This window comes from Rana temporaria, chromosome 3 (genome assembly GCF_905171775.1).
Source record: "Rana temporaria chromosome 3, aRanTem1.1, whole genome shotgun sequence".
NCBI classification, from domain to species: Eukaryota; Metazoa; Chordata; class Amphibia; order Anura; family Ranidae; genus Rana; species Rana temporaria.
The window spans coordinates 66,249,919-66,272,005 of record NC_053491.1 but is presented as its reverse complement, the minus strand read 5'-3'; the positions used below and the strand labels follow the sequence as shown (position 1 = coordinate 66,272,005).

The window sequence follows — 22,087 nt, the reverse complement described above, 5'->3', positions numbered from 1 at the left end:
ATGGAGATTTTAAAGGGTAAAAGTTTGTCGCCATTCCACGAGCGGAGACAATTTTGAGGCGTGACATGTTGGGTATCAATTTACTCGGCGTAACATTATCTTTCACAATATAAAAAAAAATTGGGCTAACTTTACTGTTGTCTTATTTTTTTATTAAAAAAAGTGTATTTTTTCCCAAAAAAGTGCAGGGGTATCCTGTGTCTCCGTGCGCCCCCACCTCCCCCGCTGCACGATCGCTTCGGGCCGCGCCGGCCGGTAATTGAGGCCGCGGCTTTGCGGCCTTCTGCAGGCCTAAGCTTCCCTGGGCGCCATGTCGCTAATTCTAGTCGCAATTGCGACCGGGCGCCCGGATTTTGTCGAGCCCTGCGGTAAGCCTACTGCCCCCCCTGGAGGAGCACGCTCCGACAAGGTCTGGTAATGCCTGAGCGTGTGACGTTACCCTTAGGCTTCAATTGCCCGTCTCCTTTCCACTGCTTCGGTCACTGGCTAACCCATCGGATCACATGACCGAACAGGAGCGGCCTGAAAATAGGTAAATGTATATAGAGAAAAAGGAGAGAGAGATAGGGACAGTTGCTTAGGCTGTCGACCATAACCTCCTGAAAAAGATGGACTATCTCAGCACTGACCACAAGGTTAGAGTTATCATAAAATGAATTTGTTACATAAAAATAATAATCACACCATAGATTATAAACACAATGGGAAGATCAATACAGTAATGTGATACTTATAGACTTCCAGGCTTGATAATTGGTTAAAGAGTATGTTCACAGATTTATACAGTCCTCAACAGTTTCGCAATCATAGGACCGCATCTTCAGGAGGATAAATCGAGTAGATGGTATAGATAAACAGTCATAAGATTCTGAATATAATATGTCAAACAATATAAGCAACGATTATAACAACACAGAAAAAAGAAGTAAGGAGCATAACTGCTTACCAGTGACTCAATGACCAAACAATATCTTCAGCCACCAAAGGTTCCCCCCTGCAAATAGGAAAGTAAATACATCTTTCTTACACAGGTTAGACAGAATAGGTGTTAGGAGGGAGGTGGGGACAGTTTTAGGAGTAGATAGGTTGCTTGTAATTCCATGTTAAAGCCCCACTCCGGGCACCAGATAGAAAGTACCCTTGTAGTGCCCCCCACCCCCGCATAGCAAGGGCTAAATGCCTGCTAGGGCTAGAGGGGTAAGGTGTAATACTTACCTCATTCCTTTGTCCGGCATGCTTCCTCCACAATGTGAACAAAAAGTGACATCTGACGAAACGTACGTCGGGTAGGAGACGCTCTGACGCACAGCGTTCCAGTCCACGAGGACGGGTGATCGTACAAGCCGGCCGGCTTACCTTATCTTTTAATCGTTGATTCTTTTGTAAGTGTACCTTTTTCATCTATTAAACCTACATCCTACGGTACTTCACTATTGTCGGGTTCTATTCATTTATTTTGGTGGTTCATTGTGCCGTGGAAACTGTGGGAGCCCTCTACCATTAAGACTGGAGATAAGTTCCTTAAAGGCCCTGGCTGGGGTGCAGCCGCAAGACAATTTATATTATCAGTCTGGTAAGCGCATTATTATAACGATGTTCCCTGTCGGTGGTGGTTCTCCCTTCTAGTGTGCTATCATATGAGTCCATGATAATTTATTCGGTACATCACTATGTGAGTTCTTTTTCTTGGAATTTCTATGTCACTTCACCTACTGGAAGAATTCCAACTTCTGATTTGGACTACAGCTCCGGTTAAAGGCCCTGGCTGGGGTTCAGCCACAAGCTTTAATTTGCTTGCCTTCTGGTAAGCATACATCCTATATACCTTCTCGGTGTTGATCACGTTTTGGCTTCATTTGCATTTTTTCTTACACGTTATTTATCCCTACAATTTTGAGGACTGATGTGGACCTTTATTGTTCGGACTTATTCACATTGAATATCAATATTCAATTTTTCACTCTATTAGCGCAACATTTTCCTCTAATGCTTCTTCCACACTCTGTGACCATTCCCCCAAAGCCTCTTCCCTAAGGCGCTATGGCCAGCAGTCTCATTGTGATGTCATCATACAACTCAGGACCAATAGACATTGCATTGTATGTGAAGACCCACCCACAAACTGGCATGTCAGAAATAAAATGTGAGCACTGGAAACCTGCCTGAGCAAAGATTACAATTATTGTAAAGAATATATAATTTTTTTTTGCTTTAAAATAAAATACCTGCTCTGTGCAATGATATTGCACAGAGTGATCCCCTACCTCCTCTTCTGGAACCCCCCCAACGGTGCTGTTCACTCCTCACTCCGGGTGCCCCCTCAGCAAGCTATGTGCTGAGGGTGCACCTGTACCGATGTGCCCCAGAGACAGGCTGTGTGTGTCTGTAGGCTACACCCCTGCTCCCGCCTTACAGGAGTTTGACAGCAGCAGAAGCCTATGGAGGGTTGGTGGGGGGTGTGGAAGGGAGTCCTTTGTGGTTATCTCAGAGCTTGTTTTAATCCCAGTGAGCTCATAAACTCCTATAGTAAGCTGACAACACACTGACTCTGTTGCCGTTAAATCCCAAGCATTGTCGCTTTTTTTGTTGTTGCAACTTTTAATGTGACTAATTGGCCACAACAGCAAACCAAGTGTTTGGCTCATGGCGCAGCTCCATTGACTTGACAGGGGGTGTTAGAATATGAACAGCCTCCTATGGCTGTAATTTTAGATTACCGGTATGAGGCTGATATCTCAGTGACTGAAAAGGTTTATGTTATGGTCTAGAGCAGGGGTGTCAAACTCAATTTCATCATGGGCCGCATCAGCATAATGATTGCCCTCAAAGGCCCCGTACACACGAGGGGTTATCCGCTGGAAACGGTCCGCCAGACCGTTTCCAGCGGACATTCCTCCTCCGGATTTTGATCCGATGGCTTGTACACACCATCGGATCAAAATCCGCGCGGAAAACATCCGCGGTCGCGGCGACGTGCGTGACGCTGGAAGGTAAATACTTCCACGCATGCGTCGAATCAATACGACGCATGTGAGGGAGGGGAGCGGACGGACTGATCCGGTGAGTCTGTACAGACGACCGGATCAGTCCGCTGGACTGGATTCAAGCGGATAGATTTCTTAGCATGCTAAGAAATTTTTATCCGCTGGAAATCCGTCGGCTGGAGAAATCTCCACCGAAAAATGTCCGCTAGGCCGTACACACGACCGGATTTGTCTGCTGGAACTGATCCGCGGATCAATCCCAGCGGATAGATCCGGTCGGGTGTACGAGGCCAAAGGGGCCGGTTGTATCTTTAAGATTAGATGTCCAGCACAACCCCTCCCCTTACATTAGATGTCAAGATCCACCCCACCATCAGAAGTTGAGTCCCCCACTCTCCCTTACATCACAGTGCACCCCCCTTTCCTTATGCTGCTGCTGGGAATAAGCTGGATGCATTGCTTGAAAGCAGAAAGTACAGGGTCTGGAGGAGGACCAGTAGCTGTAGAAGAGGTGCGAGGGCCACATTAGATGGCCTGGAGGACACCTGTGTTCTAGATAGTTTTCTTATTTTTTTTTTTTATTAATTTACTTATCAGATAGGAAAATGGTATTGTGATCCGATGAGGGTCTCAATAATGAATATATATATGTATTGTGTCTGTGTTAGCTTTTGTTGATTTAAAGGAAATAAAAAAACAATAAAGAGATAAAAAAAGAAAGAAAGTAAGGCCCCTTTCACACGGGGCGGATCCATAATGATCCGCCCCGTGAACCTCCGCTTGCTCAGCGGGGATCGCTCCGTTGATCCCCGCTGAGCCGGCGGATGACAGGGCGGTCACCACACACTGTGCAGGGACCGCCCTGTCTTTTCTCCGCTCTCCCCTATGGGGGATCTGATGAACACGGACCGTATGTCTGTGTTCACCCGATCCCCCAGACGGAAGGAAAAGAAGGTTTTTCCTCCGTCACACTTTGGCGGATCGGAGCGGGTCGGATGTCAGCGGGCATGTCACCGCTGACATCCGCGGCTCCATGAACGCATGCGCCCGTGAACGTATCCCAGTGCGCATGCTCAAAATCACATCGCAAATAGTCAATGCTTTCGAAGTGAACCTAACCTACGCCCAGCCCCATTCTGAATCGGCTTATGCATGCGCCGTTCGTTAGGCGCGTCATTTACGTGAGGTCACAATTCATTAGCATACAACACACCCACTACAGCCTACTTTGAATTACGCGCGCTTACGCCGGCCCATTTACACTACGCCGCTGTAACTTAGGACGCAAGTTCTTTGTGAATACTGTACTTGCCTCTCTAACTTACGGCGGCGTAGCGTATATGAGATGCGCTACGCCCGCCTAAAGATAGGCACGTGTACCTGAATCTGGCTAATTGTATTTATTTTTTAATTAGAAGTAATTTTTTTAAGCATATTTATCTTTTAATTGTTTTGCTGTATTTTAAGCATAAATCTTCTTAAAACGTCTCTTTTTAAGTCTGGGTTAGCTTGAGGAGGATTACAAATAATCAATGTTGTTTGGGAGAGTGAAGTTCCACTTTAAATAAACTATGTGCTGGCAGAAAGTAGAAAATGACTGGAGTTAGTTGTCTGGGGGGGCACATGGTGCAGAAGTATTGTCTGGGGGGGCACATGGTGCAGAAGTATTGTCTGGGGGGGCACATGGTGCACACAAGTATTGTCTGTGGGGGGCACATGGTGCAGAAGTATTGTCTGTGGGGGCACATGGTGCAGAAGTATTGTCTGTGGGGGCACATGGTGCAGAAGTATTGTCTGTGGGGGCACATGGTGCAGAAGTATTGTCTGTGGGGGCACATGGTGCAGAAGTATTGTCTGTGGGGGGCACATGGTGCAGAAGTATTGTCTGGGGGGACACATGGTGCAGAAGTATTGTCTGTGGGGGCACATGGTGCAGAAGTATTGTCTGGGGGGGCACATGGTGCAGAAGTATTGTCTGTGGGGGCACATGGTGCAGAAGTATTGTCTGTGGGGGCACATGGTGCAGAAGTATTGTCTGGGGGGGCACATGGTGCAGAAGTATTGTCTGTGGGGGGCACATGGTGCAGAAGTATTGTCTGGGGGGACACATGGTGCAGAAGTATTGTCTGTGGGGGCACATGGTGCAGAAGTATTGTCTGGGGGGGCACATGGTGCAGAAGTATTGTCTGTGGGGGCACATGGTGCAGAAGTATTGTCTGGGGGGGCACATGGTGCAGAAGTATTGTCTGGGGGGGCACATGGTGCAGAAGTATTGTCTGTGGGGGCACATGGTGCAGAAGTATTGTCTGTGGGGGCACATGGTGCAGAAGTATTGTCTGTGGGGGCACATGGTGCAGAAGTATTGTCTGTGGGGGCACATGGTGCAGAAGTATTGTCTGTGGGGGCACATGGTGCAGAAGTATTGTCTGTGGGGGCACATGGTGCAGACGGATTGTCTGTGGGGGGCACATGGTGCAGAAGTATTGTCTGTGGGGGCACATGGTGCAGAAGTATTGTCTGTGGGGGCACATGGTGCAGACGGATTGTCTGTGGGGGCACATGGTGCAGAAGTATTGTCTGTGGAGGCACATGGTGCAGAAGTATTGTCTGTGGGGGCACATGGTGCAGAAGTATTGTCTGTGGGGGCACATGGTGCAGAAGTATTGTCTGTGGGGGCACATGGTGCAGAAGTATTGTCTGTGGGGGCACATGGTGCAGAAGTATTGTCTGTGGGGGCACATGGTGCAGAAGTATTGTCTGGGGGGCACATGGTGCAGAAGTATTGTCTGTGGGGGCACATGGTGCAGAAGTATTGTCTGAGGGGGCACATGGTGCAGAAGTATTGTCTGTGGGGGCACATGGTGCAGAAGTATTGTCTGTGGGGGCACATGGTGCAGAAGTATTGTCTGTGGGGGCACATGGTGCAAAAGCATTGTCTGAATGTAGTCGTGTTGCATTGTATAGTTTAAACAAACACATTTTTTTTTCTCTTTTTCTTCCAGTACAATCGGGTTTGGATCCCTGATGCAGATGAAGTTTGGAAATCTGCGGAAATCACAAAAGACCTGAAGATCGGGGACACTGTGCTTCACCTACGCTTAGAAGATGGCTCTGTAAGGAAGATGGGGGAGGGGCATTGTTAGTACATTTTTTAGGTATAAGTGAATATATTGTAGTAAAAGTTGGATTTGTTGCTTCTCAATGGTGGCCATGTTAGGACTTATTATAATACAATAGATAGAGTCACCATTGCCTTTCACATATCTTTATAAAGGGGTGATCAATGTCTCGGTTATATTGGGATCTCCCTTTCCTCATAATGGGAGACACCTATTTACTTTTCCCGATCACTCATCAGTGAGAGGATATTACATATCTGTCTCCATCAATAGTGTCATGCTGCCAAGTCCAACATGACTTATTTTCCTCAATCTTGCTGTTATACGTGTGTTTCAACTAAAAATTTCAAGTCCTGAGCCACTAGTCAGGCCTTGAAGGTTACTCGCCACCAGTGCCCTACTCAATCCCTACCCTGCCCCGCCCCTAGACACGTCCCCATAAATTGTCTCATGAAATGACACTTAAAGATTTTATGCAAAAATAAGTTACAAAAATAAATATTAACAACAACTTTATCAGTGCAGCCTCTCCCGTGCCCTTCAATGCAGCCTCACCTGTGCTCATCAATGCAGCCTCACCTGTGCTCATCAATGCAGCCTCACCTGTGCCCACCAATGCAGCCACACTATGCCCACTGTTGCAGCCACACTGTGCCCACTATTACAGCTTTACTGTGCCCACTATTGCATCCACACTATGCCCACTATTGCAGCCTCACTGTTCCCAATATGGCAGCCACACTGTTCCCACTATTGCAGCCACACTGTTCCCACTATTGCAGCCACACTGTTCCCACTATTGCAGCCACACTGTGCCCATTGCAGCTTCATTGCAGCCATACTGTGCCCATTGCAGCCATACTGTCCCCATTACAGCCTCACTGTGCCCATTGCAGCCTCAATGTGCCCATTTCAGCCTTACTGTGTGCATTGCAACCATACTGTGCCCATTGCAGCCACACTGTTCCCACTATTGCAGCCACACTGTCCCCACTATTGCAGCCACACTGTTCCCACTATTGCAGCCACACTGTTCCCACTATTGCAGCCACACTGTTCCCACTATTGCAGCCTTACTGTGCCCATTGCAGCCCTACTGTGCCCATTGCAGCCTTACTGTGCTCATTGCAGCCTCCCTGTGCCCATTGCAGCCTTCGCCTGGGCAGAGGAATGCATGGCTGGAGGAAGAGGAGAGCCGCGGGATAGCACGCTGTTACCGGCGCTTACATTATAATTGTCTCCTCTCTACTCAACACAGCCCCGCCTCCTCCTGACCCTGTGCCTGTAATAGACAGAAAGCATTGCAGCATTGGACCGGCGTTCTGTCTATCACAGGCGCAGGTCAGGAGGAGGCGGGGCTGTGTCGAGCAGAGCGGAGACAATTATAATGTAAGCTCCGGTAACAGCGTGCTATCCCACGGCTGTCCTCTTGCTCCATGCTCTCTTCCCCCTGGGGCGATGGATGGGAGAACGGCTCCCAATCAACCCCGCCAGCGGTGCTCTCCCCCCCTCTCCCAGGCAGGCATCCCAGGGGATCCACCCATTTTCCTTAGGATTTAAGACAGTCTTTCTCAACCTTTTTACCTCAGAGAAACCCTTGAAATCATTTTCAGGTATTGAGGAACCTTTTACTAAAACCAATTCATTGGTAGTCAGTGAAAAAAAAGCTCCTTACATTTGTGGTCATCATGCGGAATAAGGCAGCCCCTACAGTGGTACCCAAAATTCAATCCCTACCAATGACTTAAAAGATTTTTGGCTTCATGCAACTCTACCAAGTTGCGTTGACCCCAGAACTCTGCAGACACCTTAAGATAGGAAGTCAATTAGCCACAGCTCAAGGAACCCCTATCAACCTTTGGAGGTTCTTACTTTTTGGCTCGGTTCACACCAGTACGCTGTGCGACCTCGCTTGTGAATCGCACTGCAGTGCAAATCACATTCGATGTCTGTGTGATACAAATTCAGCCATACAGATTGCAAGGCTGAATTTGCATTGCATTCGGACCAAAGTTGTGCAGGACCCTTTTTTGTTTCGTAACCAGAATCGGATCGCATAGGTGTTCACACCCATGCGATACGATTCATGTCCGAACTGATAGTTCGCACTGCGATATGCGATCTGATCTGGGGGTGTCAATAACTCTGTATTGACACCCACAGTGGTTCGGATAAGGAAAAGTCAGCTGCCTTGCGAGTCAGGTGCGATGCTGGAACCCGCAGTGGATTTTCAGCGTTCCCGCCTTGCACCGATGTAAACCGAGCCAACAAATGTTTCTAAATAGAAGGCCTTTCAGCCAATTTCATGCATTTCTGGAGAGACTCACAGTGTCTTGGTTCACAAACTCCCTAAGCTATTCTTTCATTACCTTACAATGCAGCTGGCCAGCTTCTTTATCAGATTACAACTGACGATGAAGAGCTGCCAGCACAGTATAGACAGTGGGGTGGATTCAGAGAGCAATTGCACCTGCGTAACCATAGTTACGCAGCGCAATTGCTTACTTGCGCCAGCGTAACGAATGCTCCTGATTCAGGAACCTCGTTACGCCGACTGCAGCCTAAGATATGCGTGGCATAAGGCTCTTATGCCCGCATATCTTAGGCTGCATTCTTGCGATGGCCGCTAGGTGGCATTCCCGTTGTGCTCAGCGTATAGTATGCAAATTGCATACTAACGCCGATTAACAACGTTAAGCGAGCCCTGCGTACGCAGTTTACGTCGTTTGCGTACGGCGGTTTTCGCGTAAGGCTGCCCCTGCTATTAGCAGGGGCAGCCAATGTTACGTATACCCGTCGTTTCCGCGTCACGAAATTTGAACTTTCCGTAGTTTGCGTAAGTGAATCGTGAATGGCGCTGGACGCCATTCACGTTCACTTTGAAGCAAATGACGTCCTTGCGACGTCATTTGCCGCAATGCACATCGGGAAAGTTTCCCGACGGAGCATGCGCTCTACGATCGGCGCGGGAACGCGCCTAATTTAAATGATTCCCGCCCCCTACGAGATCATTTAAATTGTGCGCGCTTACGCCGGGCATTTAGCCGGAGCGCCCACGCAATTTACGGAGCTACTGCTCCGTGAATCGCGGGTAGCGCAGAAAACATTGCCCTGCGCCTCCTTAAAAACTGCGCAAAGGTACCCGAATCTGCCCCAGTGTTTATAGTTTTAAACGTTACTCCCCTGCTCCATGCTGAACATTACAAAGCAGGAATAGCTTGGTAGGATTGCACAGTGGTATAGTGGTTAACACTTTCACCTAGCAGCAATGGGGTCACTGGTTCAAATCCTGACCACGACACCATCTGCCTGGAGTTTGCATGTTCTCCCTGTGCCTGCATGGGTTTTCTCTGACACTCCATAGACATGCTGGTAGGTTAATCAGATCCTGGCTATAAAAATTGGCCCTAGTATGTGTATGTGTGTAAACGCATCAGGACCCTCCGGGGTAAGACAGCGCTATATCAAGATACCTCTCAACTCAAATAAATATTTCCCCCACTGTATAGCCCGGATTCAGAAAAGAGATACGACGGCGTATCTCCAGATACGCCGTCGTATCTCTGAGTGCGGGCCGTCGTATCTATGCGCCTGATTCAGAGAATCAGTTACGCATAGATTTCCCTAAGATCCGACCGGCGTAAGTGTCTTACACGTTGTATCTTAGGCTGCATATTTACACTGGCCGCTAGGTGGCGCTTCCGTATAGTTACGCGAGGAATATGCTAATTAGGTATTTTTTACGCCGATTCAGAAACGTACGTCCCGCCGGCGCATTTTTTTACGTAGTTTACGTTAGGCTTTTTTCGGCGTATAGTTACCCCTGCTATATGAGGCGTAGCTAATGTTAAGTATGGACGTCGTTCCCGCGCCGAGTTTTGAAAATTTTACGTTGTTTGCGTAAGTCGTTCGCGAATAGGGCTGGACGTAATTTACGTACACGTCGAATATAATGCGTCCTTGCGGCGTACATTGGAGCAATGCACACTGGGATATTTCACGGGCGCATTTGCCGTTAAAAAAAACCGTAAAAAACGCGGGGTCAAGTTAAATTTAAATAAAACACGTAGACAACATCCCCTTACGCCGCCACACATACATTACGCCGCCGTAACTAAGGGCGCAAGTTCTTTCTGCTTACGGAACTTGCGCCCGAAGTTACAGTGGCGTAACGTATCGGAGATACGTTATGCCCGCAGAAAGATGCGCTCATCTTTCTGAATCCGGGCCCATGTGTTTTATTCTATTTTCTTAGTTCTTTGAATCTGTGGTCTATATGAGAAAATCTCCATGCTGAACATCTAATCAGTGTATGTAAACCCCAGATCTAGTTCACCTTTATGTTCCACACAACTCCCCATACACTGGAGCGAGTGTCAGGACAAGGTCATCTAGAGCCCAGGGCGAACGTGCCAAATTGTGCCCCCACCCCACAGATGTATTACTATCTGTCAACAAAAATCCCCCCTCCAAAAAAAATAATAGAGCACTAATCTGCATACTCCCCCAAGCATAAATCCCTCTTCTTCCCAATACAAAGTCACCCCCTTGCTGAAATCCCCCTTCCTGGCACAAATCTTTGCACCCATCTTTGCACCCCCCCATTCCCCCCAGCTCAAATCCTCTGTCTCCACCTATGACCTCAGTATAAACCCCCCTCCCCTCCAAGCACAGATCATCTCCCCCTACTCTAAATCTCCCCTCCTAGCATAAATACTCTCCAATCATCCCTAATAACATATATAAGATATACCAGCATGTTTTCTTTTTTAAATTTGCCCCTAGTCAGTTACTTCTGGAAACATGACAAACTGCATCCTCCTTGCCCCCACCTCCGCCCCCTGAACGCCTGACCGGGAGGGTGCCCGCTGTAAACATTATCAAACAGATGCATAACTGCCAGCAGCAGGACTACATGTCCCATGACTCCTTGTGCCAGTTACACCAGCTCATGCTTGACCAGCATTAAATTATAGCTGGTCTCTCTGAATACAGCTGACAATCATTCCCTGGAGAAGAAGCTGGCAAATAACCTATTCATGGGGCTCCGGGTTGCCTGTGCATTTTGGCACGTTGGGCTGCGATGCCGGACGGTTTTGATTTTTTTAGGGCTCAGACGCTAGGCAATGTTTAAACGCAAATGACTGGAGGAAATTATTTTTAAATGGAAGGTTTATTAATACTTTAAAGCTGGAGTTCACCCGAAATTTTTTTTTTAACATTAGATTGAGGCTCGTTTTGTCTAGGGGAATCGGGTATTTTTTTTTAAATCGAAGCAGTACTTACCGTTTTAGAGAGCGATCTTCTCCGCCGCTTCCGGGTATGGTCTTCGGGACTGGGCGTTCCTATTTGATTAACAGGCTTCCGACGGTCGCATACATCGCGGCACAAGTAGCTGAAAGAAGCCGAACGTTGGTGCAGCTCTATACGGCGCCTGCGCACCGACGTTTGGCTACTTTCGGAAAATCGTGACGCGCTGTATGCGACCGTCGGAAGACTGTCAATCAAATGGGAACGCCCAGTCCCGCAGCCCATACCCGGAAGCGGCGGAGAAGATCGCTCTCTAAAACGGTAAGTACAGCTTCGATTTTTAAAAAAAACACCCGATTCCCCTTCACAAAATGAGCCGTAATCTAATGTTAAAAATTAAGGGCCAGATCCTCAAAAGGGATACGCCAGCGTAACTGCTGTTACGCCGTCGTATCCCTGTTTCTAACTATGGAACTGATCCACAGAATCCCATAGTTAGGCAGAAGATCCGGCATGTGTAAGGGACTTACACTGCCGGATCTTAGGATGCAGTACCGCATCCGCCGTTGGGTGCATTTCGTGTCGAAATGCCGCCTCGGGTATGCAAATTAGCACTTACGGAGATCCACGAAGCTTTTACGCTTCGTTTTTTCTCCGTAAGTTTTAGTTTGCAAACGCAAAATTAGGGCTGCTTTTACAAAGTGTAAACTGTTTACACCTTGTAAAAACAGACCCTTCTGTCCAGCGACGCGATTTTTTTTTTGTTTTGAAATTTTTTTTTCCCGCCGTATCTTTTTTTTTCCCGACGCAACTTTATTGACCCGTCGCAATCCACAAAGCTCGGCGTAACGTAATTTCGCGCTATGCACGTCGAGAAAATGTCGTCACGAGCATGCGCAGTACGGCCGGCGCGGGAGCACGCCTAATTTAAATGGGAATCGCCCCCATGAAAAGAGGAACGCCTTGCGCCGGCGGAATTTAAGTTACACAGCCAAAATTTTCTAGGTAAGTGCTTTGTGGATCGGGCACTTAGGGAGAAATTTTAAGGCAGTGTAACTTAAATAGGAAAAATTACGTAACGCCGGATCTTTGTGAATTACCCCCTAACTTTTTGGGTGAACCTCCACTTTAAGAAAGTTGTATACAATGAGACATGATGCCAAACATACTGAACAATCGATTTTGAGTTTACGTCCATTTTTGACCAATTTTTATGGACAGATCTCTCTGAGAAGTAGTAAAACAGAGGCAGAATAAATGAATGTGGATAAGATGTATTCCTGTTATTATTATAGGACATTAAATACATAATTGAGAAGAGTCTGCCGCCTCTCAGAAACCCGGACATTCTTGTTGGAGAAAATGACCTCACCGCTCTCAGTTACTTGCATGAGCCAGCTGTTCTCCACAACCTTAAAGTGCGATTCATGGAGTCCAAACTTATCTACACCTACAGTGGTAAGCAAACATTGGGTCACAGCTGCTGGAAGCTTTCTTCATGGTTTAAAAGATGAAAATGATTAACTTGCATTCCTCTGGGTATTGGCTTTACTGTTCACAATAGCAGAGGAATGCGAGTGAATGATCATTCATATTCAAATAATCAGATGTATGTTTTCAGATGATGGCCTCACCTAGAGATATAGGGCCAGATTCTCAAAGGCGTTACGACGGCGCAACACCATTAGCGCCGTCGTAACACCTCATCTGGCCCCGGGTATCTATGCGACTGATTCTCAGAATCAGTTGCGCATAGGTACCCATTAGATCTGACAAGCGTAAGGCTGTTACGCTGTCAGATCTTAAAAGTAATTTTTTTCCCGCCGCTAGGTGTCGCATCGTCGCTTTTCCCCGTCGTCTATGCAAATGAGGTAAGTACGGCGATTCCCGAACATACGCGAGGTCGACGCAGCGAATTAACGTCGTTTGCGTAGCGTACCCGACGCGTAAGGTTGCCCCTGCTAATTAGCAGGCGCAACCAATGTTAACTATGGCCGTCGTTCCCGCGTCGAATTGAATAAAAATTACGTCGTTTGCGTAAGACGTCCGTGAATGGCGCTGGACGCCATTTACGTATACATCTAGGCAAATGACGTTGGGGCGACGTCATTTAGCGCAATGCACGTCGGGTAATTTACCCGACGGAGCATGCGCAGTACGCTCGGCGCGGGAGCGCGCCTAATTTAAATGGTGCCCGCCCCATTTGAATTGGGCGGGCTTGAGCCGAGCAATCTAACGCTACACCGCCGCAAGTTTACAGGTAAGTGTTCTGAGAATCAGGATTTAAACCTGTAAACCTGCGGCGGTGCAACGTAGAGCTCATACATTACGCTGCCCAGGAGCAACGCTAATGTATGAGAATCTGGGCCATAGGGAACAGTTAACAATTTTGTCCCACAGCAAAGGCAATGAGGCAGAAGCAGTGACACAGATTGGGCAGTAGACTTAAAGGGGTTGTAAAGGAATTTTTTTTTTTTCATAATAAGCATCCTTTACCTGCAGACATTCCTCTTTTCACTTCCTCATTGTTCGTTTTTGCTCAGAAGTTGCTCTATTTCTTCTCTGTTCTGTTCACTTTCTGCTTGTCTGATTGTTACTCACCACCGTGACGGGAGGCTTTACTGCAGTGGTCAGTGACGTGCTCACCCCCTCCTGGGAACTACATCTGTGCGGCAGGACGCTCTCTACGTGTAATGCCGCGTACAGACGGTCGTTTTTTGTGATGAAAAAAAACGACGTTTTTGAAAACATCATTTAAAATGATTGTGTGTGGGGAAAACTTCGTTTTATGTCTTCTGAAAAACGACAAAAAAAAAATTCGAACATGCTCGAATTTTTTGTGTCGTTTTTCAAAACGTTGTTTTTTGTGTCAATGAAAATGATAGCGTGTGGGCAAAACGACGTTTCAAAACTACGTTTCTAAACCCGCGCATGCTCAGAAGCAAGTTATAAGGCTAGCTTCAATGGAAAAGAGTGCCGTCGTACGTGCTGAACGTAACCGCGCTTTGCTAGAGCATTTTAAAAAAACGATGGTGTGTAAGCAACGTCGTTTTTGAAAATGAAGTTTCAAAAACGTTGTTTTATTTCATGATTCAAAACATCGTTTTTTTTTTTATCACAAAAAACGACCGTCTGTACGCGGCATTAGAGACTTCAAAGAGGTTTGAATTACTGGGCGTGCCGCAATGCATACTGGGAAATGTAGTTCTTACACGAACGAGCGCCGCAAACCAGGAAGTGAATGAGAGAACAGAAACTAGAATGCCAGAGGTGATATAGATGAAGGAATTTAATAGGTATTTACTCGTTTTTTAACAGAATCATTACACTATTCTGTCTACCTTGCAGACATTCATTTTAGGCAATTTTTTTTTTTCCTTTACAACTTCTTTAACTTCCAGGTCACAACTTGATTCATGAGCATAGGTGTGCGCAGCCTATTGCATTAGGGTGTGCACCCCAAAACTCAAACACTCATGCCTTTCTCTACAGCCTTATCTGCACTGGACAGTGAATGAATGGGAAGTGCTCTGCGCTGAGCGACTTCCTGTTCTTTCACAAACTGAAGCATAGTAAACACAGTTTGCCATGCTTCAGTTATGAATGGCCACAGTGAGCAAGTGTGTTCATTTTGAAAAGGAAAGGGCTAGTAAATTGCATATTTACTAACCCCTTCCCCTGCTCTCCATCCTGAAACATCCCCCCCCACAGCATCTGGGGGGAGAGGAGGGAAGCCAGCGGGACTGCAGGGCCAACAAGAGGGGAGGGGAAGCCTGGGCATAGCCACTGCAAATAGTGGTTAGGGTGTGCCCAGGCACACCCCCTGCACACGCCTATGTTCATGAGCCATAAAAGCACAGTGCGCTGTCCTTTTTAAGAACATTTTTTAAACAATCAAAATATAATGGCCAAAAACAGGGAAATTGTAAAATACATATCAATCATAGATAAATATAAATTAAATAAATTAAATAATGTGCACGTGGGGTAACAAATCAAAGTGAAAGAGTCGCACAGGTGAAAAGTGCTTCTAAGGCCCCGTACACACGACCGGATCTGTCCGCTGATATTTGTCCGACGGACAGTTTCAGCGGACAGATCCGATCGTGTCTACAGCCGACCGGACCGGATTCCCGGCCGAGCGGACTTTTTCCAGCAGACTAAAATTCCCTAGCATGCTAAGAAATCTGTCCGCTGGAAACCTGTCCGTCGGACGTGTTCGGTCGTCTGTACAGACTCACCGGACATGTCCGACCGACCGCCATCCCTCGCATGGGTCGTACTGATTCGACGCATGCGTGGAAGCTTTGAACTTCAAGGCCGCCCACGTCGCCGCGTCATCGTATTGTTTGCGCGCGGATTTCTGTCTGATGGTGTGTACAACCATCAGACAGAAATCTCCGGGCGGACATGTCCGCTGAAAACGGTCCAGCGGACCGTTTTCAGCGGACTGTCCGTCCGTGTGTACGGGGCCTTAGGATCCGCCTCGTACTATATATACTTGAGTATAAGCCAAGATTTTCAGCCCTTTTTTTGGGGCCGAAAATACCCCCCTCGGCTTATACTCGAGTCAGTACCTGAATTCTTGCCAGGCGTCCATTTTCTTAAAACTCGCGGCTTCCTCCTGGTGTTCCGTTTCGTGATAGGCATTTGACACTGTGTTCCGTCTATCATGGAGGTCCTCTCATCCTCGGACAGTTTCCCAGCAGACACTGTGTTCAGTGTTCTGCCAATCGCGGACGTCCTCTTGTTCGAGGATGAAAGAATGTCCGTGATTTGCGGAACACTGAACACAGTGTCTGCTGGGAAACGGAGTCTGAGGATGAGAGGACCTCCGTGATAGGCGGAACACAGTGTCAAATGCCTATCATGGAACAGAACACCAAGAGGAAGCCGCGACTTTTAAAAAATGGACGCCTGTCAAGATTGCAGGTACTCAGGCACAGAGAGGTATGGCACAGTGAGACTGCAATGGGCACAGAGAGGTATGGCACAGTGAGACTGCAATGGGCACAGTGAGGTATGGCACAGTGAGACTGCAATGGGCACAGTGAGGTATGGCACAGTGAGACTGCAATGGGCACAGTGAGGTATGGCACAGTGAGACTGCAATGGGCACAGTGAGGTATGGCACAGTGAGACTGCAATGGACACAGTGAGGTATGGCACAGTGAGGTTGCAATGGGCACAGTGAGGCGTGCAAATGGGCATTGTTGACCCACTTTAACGCTTACAGTAGATGCTGCATTCTCACCCTCGGCTTATACTCGAGTCAATACGTTTTCCCAGTTTTTTGTGGTAAAATTAGGTCCTCGGCTTGTACTCAAGTATATACGGTAATTCAAGTCCCTAGCAGTGTTCACACAACAGACAATGGTAAATACAGCACACCTCCACCGGTATCTACACACTTCTTACCAGAAAGAAAGATCCCAACATAGAGATCAATAGGCGCCTGGCTGCTTATAAGCTAGAGAAGTTCACGCTAACACGATCACACAGTAATCTCGGAAGACATGGATTCCCACAGAAGTCGATATGTGCCTGGCTGCTTGGCAGTTAGAAGATATCCTGCTGTCATGATCACATAGAAATCTCGAAATTAATATTCTCAGCAGAGATATGTGAAGAAAGGAGGAATACATCCTATAGTATTAAAGCAATTGGACTTTATTAAAAATGTACTTAGGCCCCTTTCACACTGGGGCGTTTTTCGAGCGTTATTCAAGCTTTTTTCGAGCGTTATTACAGCGTTATTCGAGCGTTTTTCAAGCTAAGCCTCATCTGCAATCCCAATGTGCTGGTAAAGCACCACTAAGACCCTAACATTTTAGGGCGTTTTTGCAGTGCCTCAGTGTGAAGGGGTTTTTACAGCGATTTTTAATTAATTTCAATGAAGAGGGGCGTTTTTGGAGTGCTTTTTTCAGCGCCCAAAAGCTGCTCCAAAGATGCTGCTTGCAGGACTTTTCTCAACGCCTTGCCAGTGCAACGCCTCAGTGTGAAAGGGTAAGGCGTTTTTACAGCGCTTTCAATTCATTTCAATGGAGAGGGGCGTTTTTGGAGCGGTTTTTTTCAGCGCCCAAAAGCCACTCCAAAGATCCAGCTTGCAGGACTCAGTGTGAAAGGGTCAATTGAGATGCATGGAGAGCGTTTTATGAGCGTTTTAAGAGCGCTATTTCTAACGCTGAAACGCTGTAAAAACGCTTCAGTGTGAAAGGGGTCTTAAAATGACAGGAGGCAAAGTCGCATGCGTAACATGAAACAACACATCTGCCTTCCACATCGCCGTGTGTAGTGCGTGTAGATGTCACGGGGCAGTCTCTTCAGAACATGTTTCTCCCGAAAAGGCGTAGTCAGAGGAACAGAGCCTCTATAGGGGGATAGGGGAAACAGTGGGGAGTTTTTTTAGCCTAATGCACAAAATGAATTAAGGTAAAAAAAAACTATAAGGCCCTATGTACACGGGATGTTTTGACAACTGCTCCAAAATGATTAAACTTGACAGATAGTGATCCACGTTTAAAAAGTCAGTTTTGCCACGTTTACATGCCGCGTTTAGCAGTGCTCTGCCGCGTTTAGCAGCGTTTGTGTTTAGAGGCGTTTAAACATTTTTTTTTAAATGGCCAAAAACGAAAAACGCCTATAAACGAAACGCTGCTAAACGCGGGTTACCGGGTTTAGTCGCATTTGGCGTCTGAAACGTGGAAATGTTCTGCGTCTGAACCAGTTTTTTTTGCTTTCAAAGAAACGCTGTTAAACGCAAATGCCTAAAAACGGCAATAAACGTGACTGTGTACAAGGTCACATAGGTTAACATTGAATGAGTTCAGGAGCAGTTTAAAAAAGCGTCCAACTGCCTCTGAATGTACGGTTAGCAGCGTCCCGTGTACATGGGGCCTTATTAGACTTTAGAAGCACTTTAAAGCGGTAGTAAAAACGCAGCAGCTTTTTTTTTTTTTTTTTACATATCTGAAAGGCAAAAGGCATAATGAGCTAGTATGCACCGCATACTAGCTTATTATGAAATACTTACCTTAGAACGAGGCGTGGGGAACTTACCTGGTCCATGCCGAGGGAGATGTCATCTTGCCTCGGCATGTCTTCCGGGTATTGCCGCTCCATGCACGCGGGAGACTTCTTTCCGGCAAGGTCCGGCGGCTGCCAGGCCTTTAGCCGAGGATCTCCGCTGCGCATGCGCCGCTGCAGTCAGTGGCTCATTGCGAGGGGAATATCTTCTAAACCTTACAGGTTTAGGAGATATTCTTTTTAACTTATTATAGGCTTACCAGTAGGTAAAAGTGGTAGTACAGAATTTACTACCACTTTAAGTCACATTTCAGAAATTTTCACATGCATTTCCTGTATAAGCGCAACAAAAAAAACTCACTTGAACTTCAATAAATAAATAGTTGCAGAACTCTTAAACCAATACACCTGAACAAACATTATCATTTTCACACTGTTGTTAGGTTTAAGGTGAAGTAATTACGGGATTTGTAATCTAATTCTGGAGGATTATTTTTCTTGTCAACAATTTAGTTACAGTTTTGGGCTAAAATTAGATTTCTTTCTGCGGGTGTGTTGTTTCCAATCCTTCGTAATTAATAAAACAGTGCAGGGAGATGACATAAAATGCCAAAACTAGAGCAATGGCAGGTAAAATACCATGATTAGGCATTTAATAAGAAGATAAAGAACAAATGTATTTCCATGTACCGTATTTGTTGGTGTATAAGGCGGCTGAGCACATAAGACGACCCCTAATATTCAGTTTAAAACGGTGGTTTTGTGCTCTACTCACCGTATAAGATGACCCCCTTGTGCGGTAATACCGTTTAAAAACTAATGCCGCGTACACACGGCCGTTTTTCGGGTTGTAAAAAATGACGTTTTTTTTTATGTCATTAAAAAACGATCGTGTGTAGGCTCCAGAGCATTTTTCACGATGTAAAAAAATGGGCATTTAAAATTTAGAACATGCTCTAATTTTTTAAGTTGTAGTTTTTAACCTCGTAAAAAATGGTCGTGTGTGGGCTTTAACGACGTGAAAAAAATGCGCAAGTTATGAGGGAGCGCTCGTTCTGGTAAAACTAGCGTTCGTAATGGAGTAAGCACATTCATCACGCTGTAACAGACTGAAAAGCGCAAATCGTCTTTTACTAACACGGAATCAGCAAAAGCAGCCTCAAGGGTGGCACCATCCAAATGGAACTTCCCCTTTATAGTGCCGTCGTACGTGTTGTACGTCACCACGCTTTGCTAGAGCATTTTTTTTCACGATCGTGTGTAGGCAAGGCCGTTTTAACGATCGAGTGGAAAAAAACTTTGTTTTTTCTAGACCCTTAAAAATGTCATTTTTTACAACCCGAAAACCGGTCGTGTGTACGCGACATAAGAGGCTGCAGCCCACCGGGTGCTCTGAAAAAATTTATGTAATTCAGTATGTGCGCCGCTCAGCCAATCCCGGCGGGCGATGCACTCTGTTGATGACTACAGAGCCTTCTAAACCTGCTCGGATTGGAGTAACAACCTCTGCCAATCGGAGCAGGTTACATAATGTAGCCTGCTCGGATTGGCAGAGGTTGTTACTCCAATCCGAGCAGGCTTCGCAGGCTCTAGTCATCAACAGAGTGCATTGCCCACCTGGATTGGCTGAGCGGCGCATATACTAAATTACATACAGCTTTACAGAGCACCAGGCGGGCTGATATCTATTGGGCAGCTGCTTCATCCGGCGTATAAGATGACCCCCGGTTTTTGGCTGTGTAATTCCGGCATAAAAGGTCGTCTTATACGCCGGAAAATACTGTAATAAGTAATCCCTGATTAAGTGTAAAGTCTTGCTGATTAATTTGATGTTCATTTTCTTTCGTTTGGTTATTCCTGTACATTCATTTTAAAGAAGTCTAAAAGTAGATTAAATAAGAATTCCAGGTATGGCATTTTTACATTGGTTTGGACCAAGGTAACTATAACTATATATATATATATATATATATATATATATATATATATATATATATATATATATATATCATACCTGTAGGATCCCTCTAGGATAGTAGTCTTTCAACTGTGGCCCATGGACTGGATGTGGTCCTCTGCTTACTTTTATCCGGTCCTTGGAGCACTACTCCTCCCACTGATACAAGGCACTATTCCTTCCACTGACACTAATGGGGAATTTTTCTTCTAACTAATACCAGAGATGGAGCATTGTTTACTCCCAGTCCCACTGATGCCAGGGCATTTTCTATTCCAACTGACCACAGTCCGGCCCCTCCTAAAGTGATAGATTGGAGACCCTGCTCTAAAAGCAGAAAATCACTGTAGAGGACATGGTTGGCCAATCAGCACAGGCGCCATTCAGATAATGCTGTGCATTTTATGAAATAATGCAAAGTATTCTCTGATTGGACAAGGTGGAGAGGAGGGGTGGTGACATCATGCCTGTGCCGTATGGCCAACCTCTTGTTTTTAAAATGCACCAATAGGTAACCGTTTTCTGTGCTGTTACATGCGAACGGTGGTGGCCACTGCCATCCTGTCGTTAGTTTAAGGCTCCATTCACATCTATGCGACAAAACGCCCGACGCCGGACGCTTCTGCCGCTAGAGGGGAGAATTCCCATTGCTGTCTATGGAGATGGTTCACATCTCATAGACGCCGAACGCCTGTCGCCTGAAAAAAAGTCCCGGACCCTTTTTTTCAGGCGACATTGGCGTTCGCCCATTGACAGCAATGGAAATGCTTTGTCAAAAAAAAAAAAAAAGTTTCACACTCGCGGCAAAATACGCCGCGTACGCCGTACACCGTTGTCGCATAGATGTGAATGGAGCCTAAATAGGCTGAGCGGCAACAACTTTTACATGCCCTGGTCATTTCAGCCACAAAAATCTGCTGACTTTTGATGCAAAAATCCAGTGGCTGTATGTAAGTGGCCATGTGAAAGAGACCAGCCATGGGCACATATGGGAGTCCAGCTGTGGCCAGTGCTGGTTAAATAGTGCTGTGCAGGGCATTCATATAGGTACAGTACAGATAATATACATTCAGTAATTATACCTAGTATAGGCTAACTGATGTCCCACTGAGAATGAGTCTTCAGATTCGTTGCTGGAGAACTGGGACAAGAAAACATTACGGTACTAAAAACACTTAACCCAAATCCTTTAATAAGTGCCATCAAATCTTGCTAACTGAAAGCCTTTTCGTCTTGATATTATACAGTAGAATACAGTGAAATGTGGGATCCCATATGATAAATTAGACATATTTTATTTCCCTTCTGTTAAATAAATGCAATGTTTTTTTAAACCCTTAGAACTTCGCTGATACTTATTATATTGCTTAGAAACATAAGTAAAAAAATATAGAAAATAATATTTTGGAAGGAACAATGATGTAGCGATATTAATAGTTACAGTATTTTTCATGTTGTTACAATGATTAATTCATATTGAGAATATAATAAGATGTGTCCTAAATAAAGCTTTAAAGGACCAAGTCTGATTTTTGGAAGCCAGGCCATGCTTCCTGGTCAAAACCAAAAACACATAGGGGCAGATCCACAAAGATCTGCCCCGGCGCAGTGTATCTGAGATACACTACGCCGCCGTAACTTACTTTTTTTGGTTTGAATCCTGGAAGAATTTGCGCCGTAAGTTATGGCGGCGTAGTGTATCTCTCGCGGCGTAACGGCGCCTAATTCAAATCGGCGAGTAGGGGGCGTTT

At 46.2% G+C, this 22,087-nt stretch overlaps 1 protein-coding gene across 2 annotated transcripts in view; it reads left to right on the top strand.

Annotated features, from left to right (window-relative positions):
• Positions 1 to 22,087, top strand: part of MYO5C (myosin VC) — a 212,488-nt gene that overhangs the window by 50,960 nt on the left and 139,441 nt on the right. For both annotated transcript variants that reach the window (XM_040342694.1, XM_040342692.1), the window contains exons 2-3: positions 5,987 to 6,097; positions 12,649 to 12,811. In XM_040342694.1, coding sequence (XP_040198628.1) covers positions 5,987 to 6,097; positions 12,649 to 12,811 — 274 coding nt within the window. The remainder of the gene's footprint in view (positions 1 to 5,986; positions 6,098 to 12,648; positions 12,812 to 22,087) is intronic.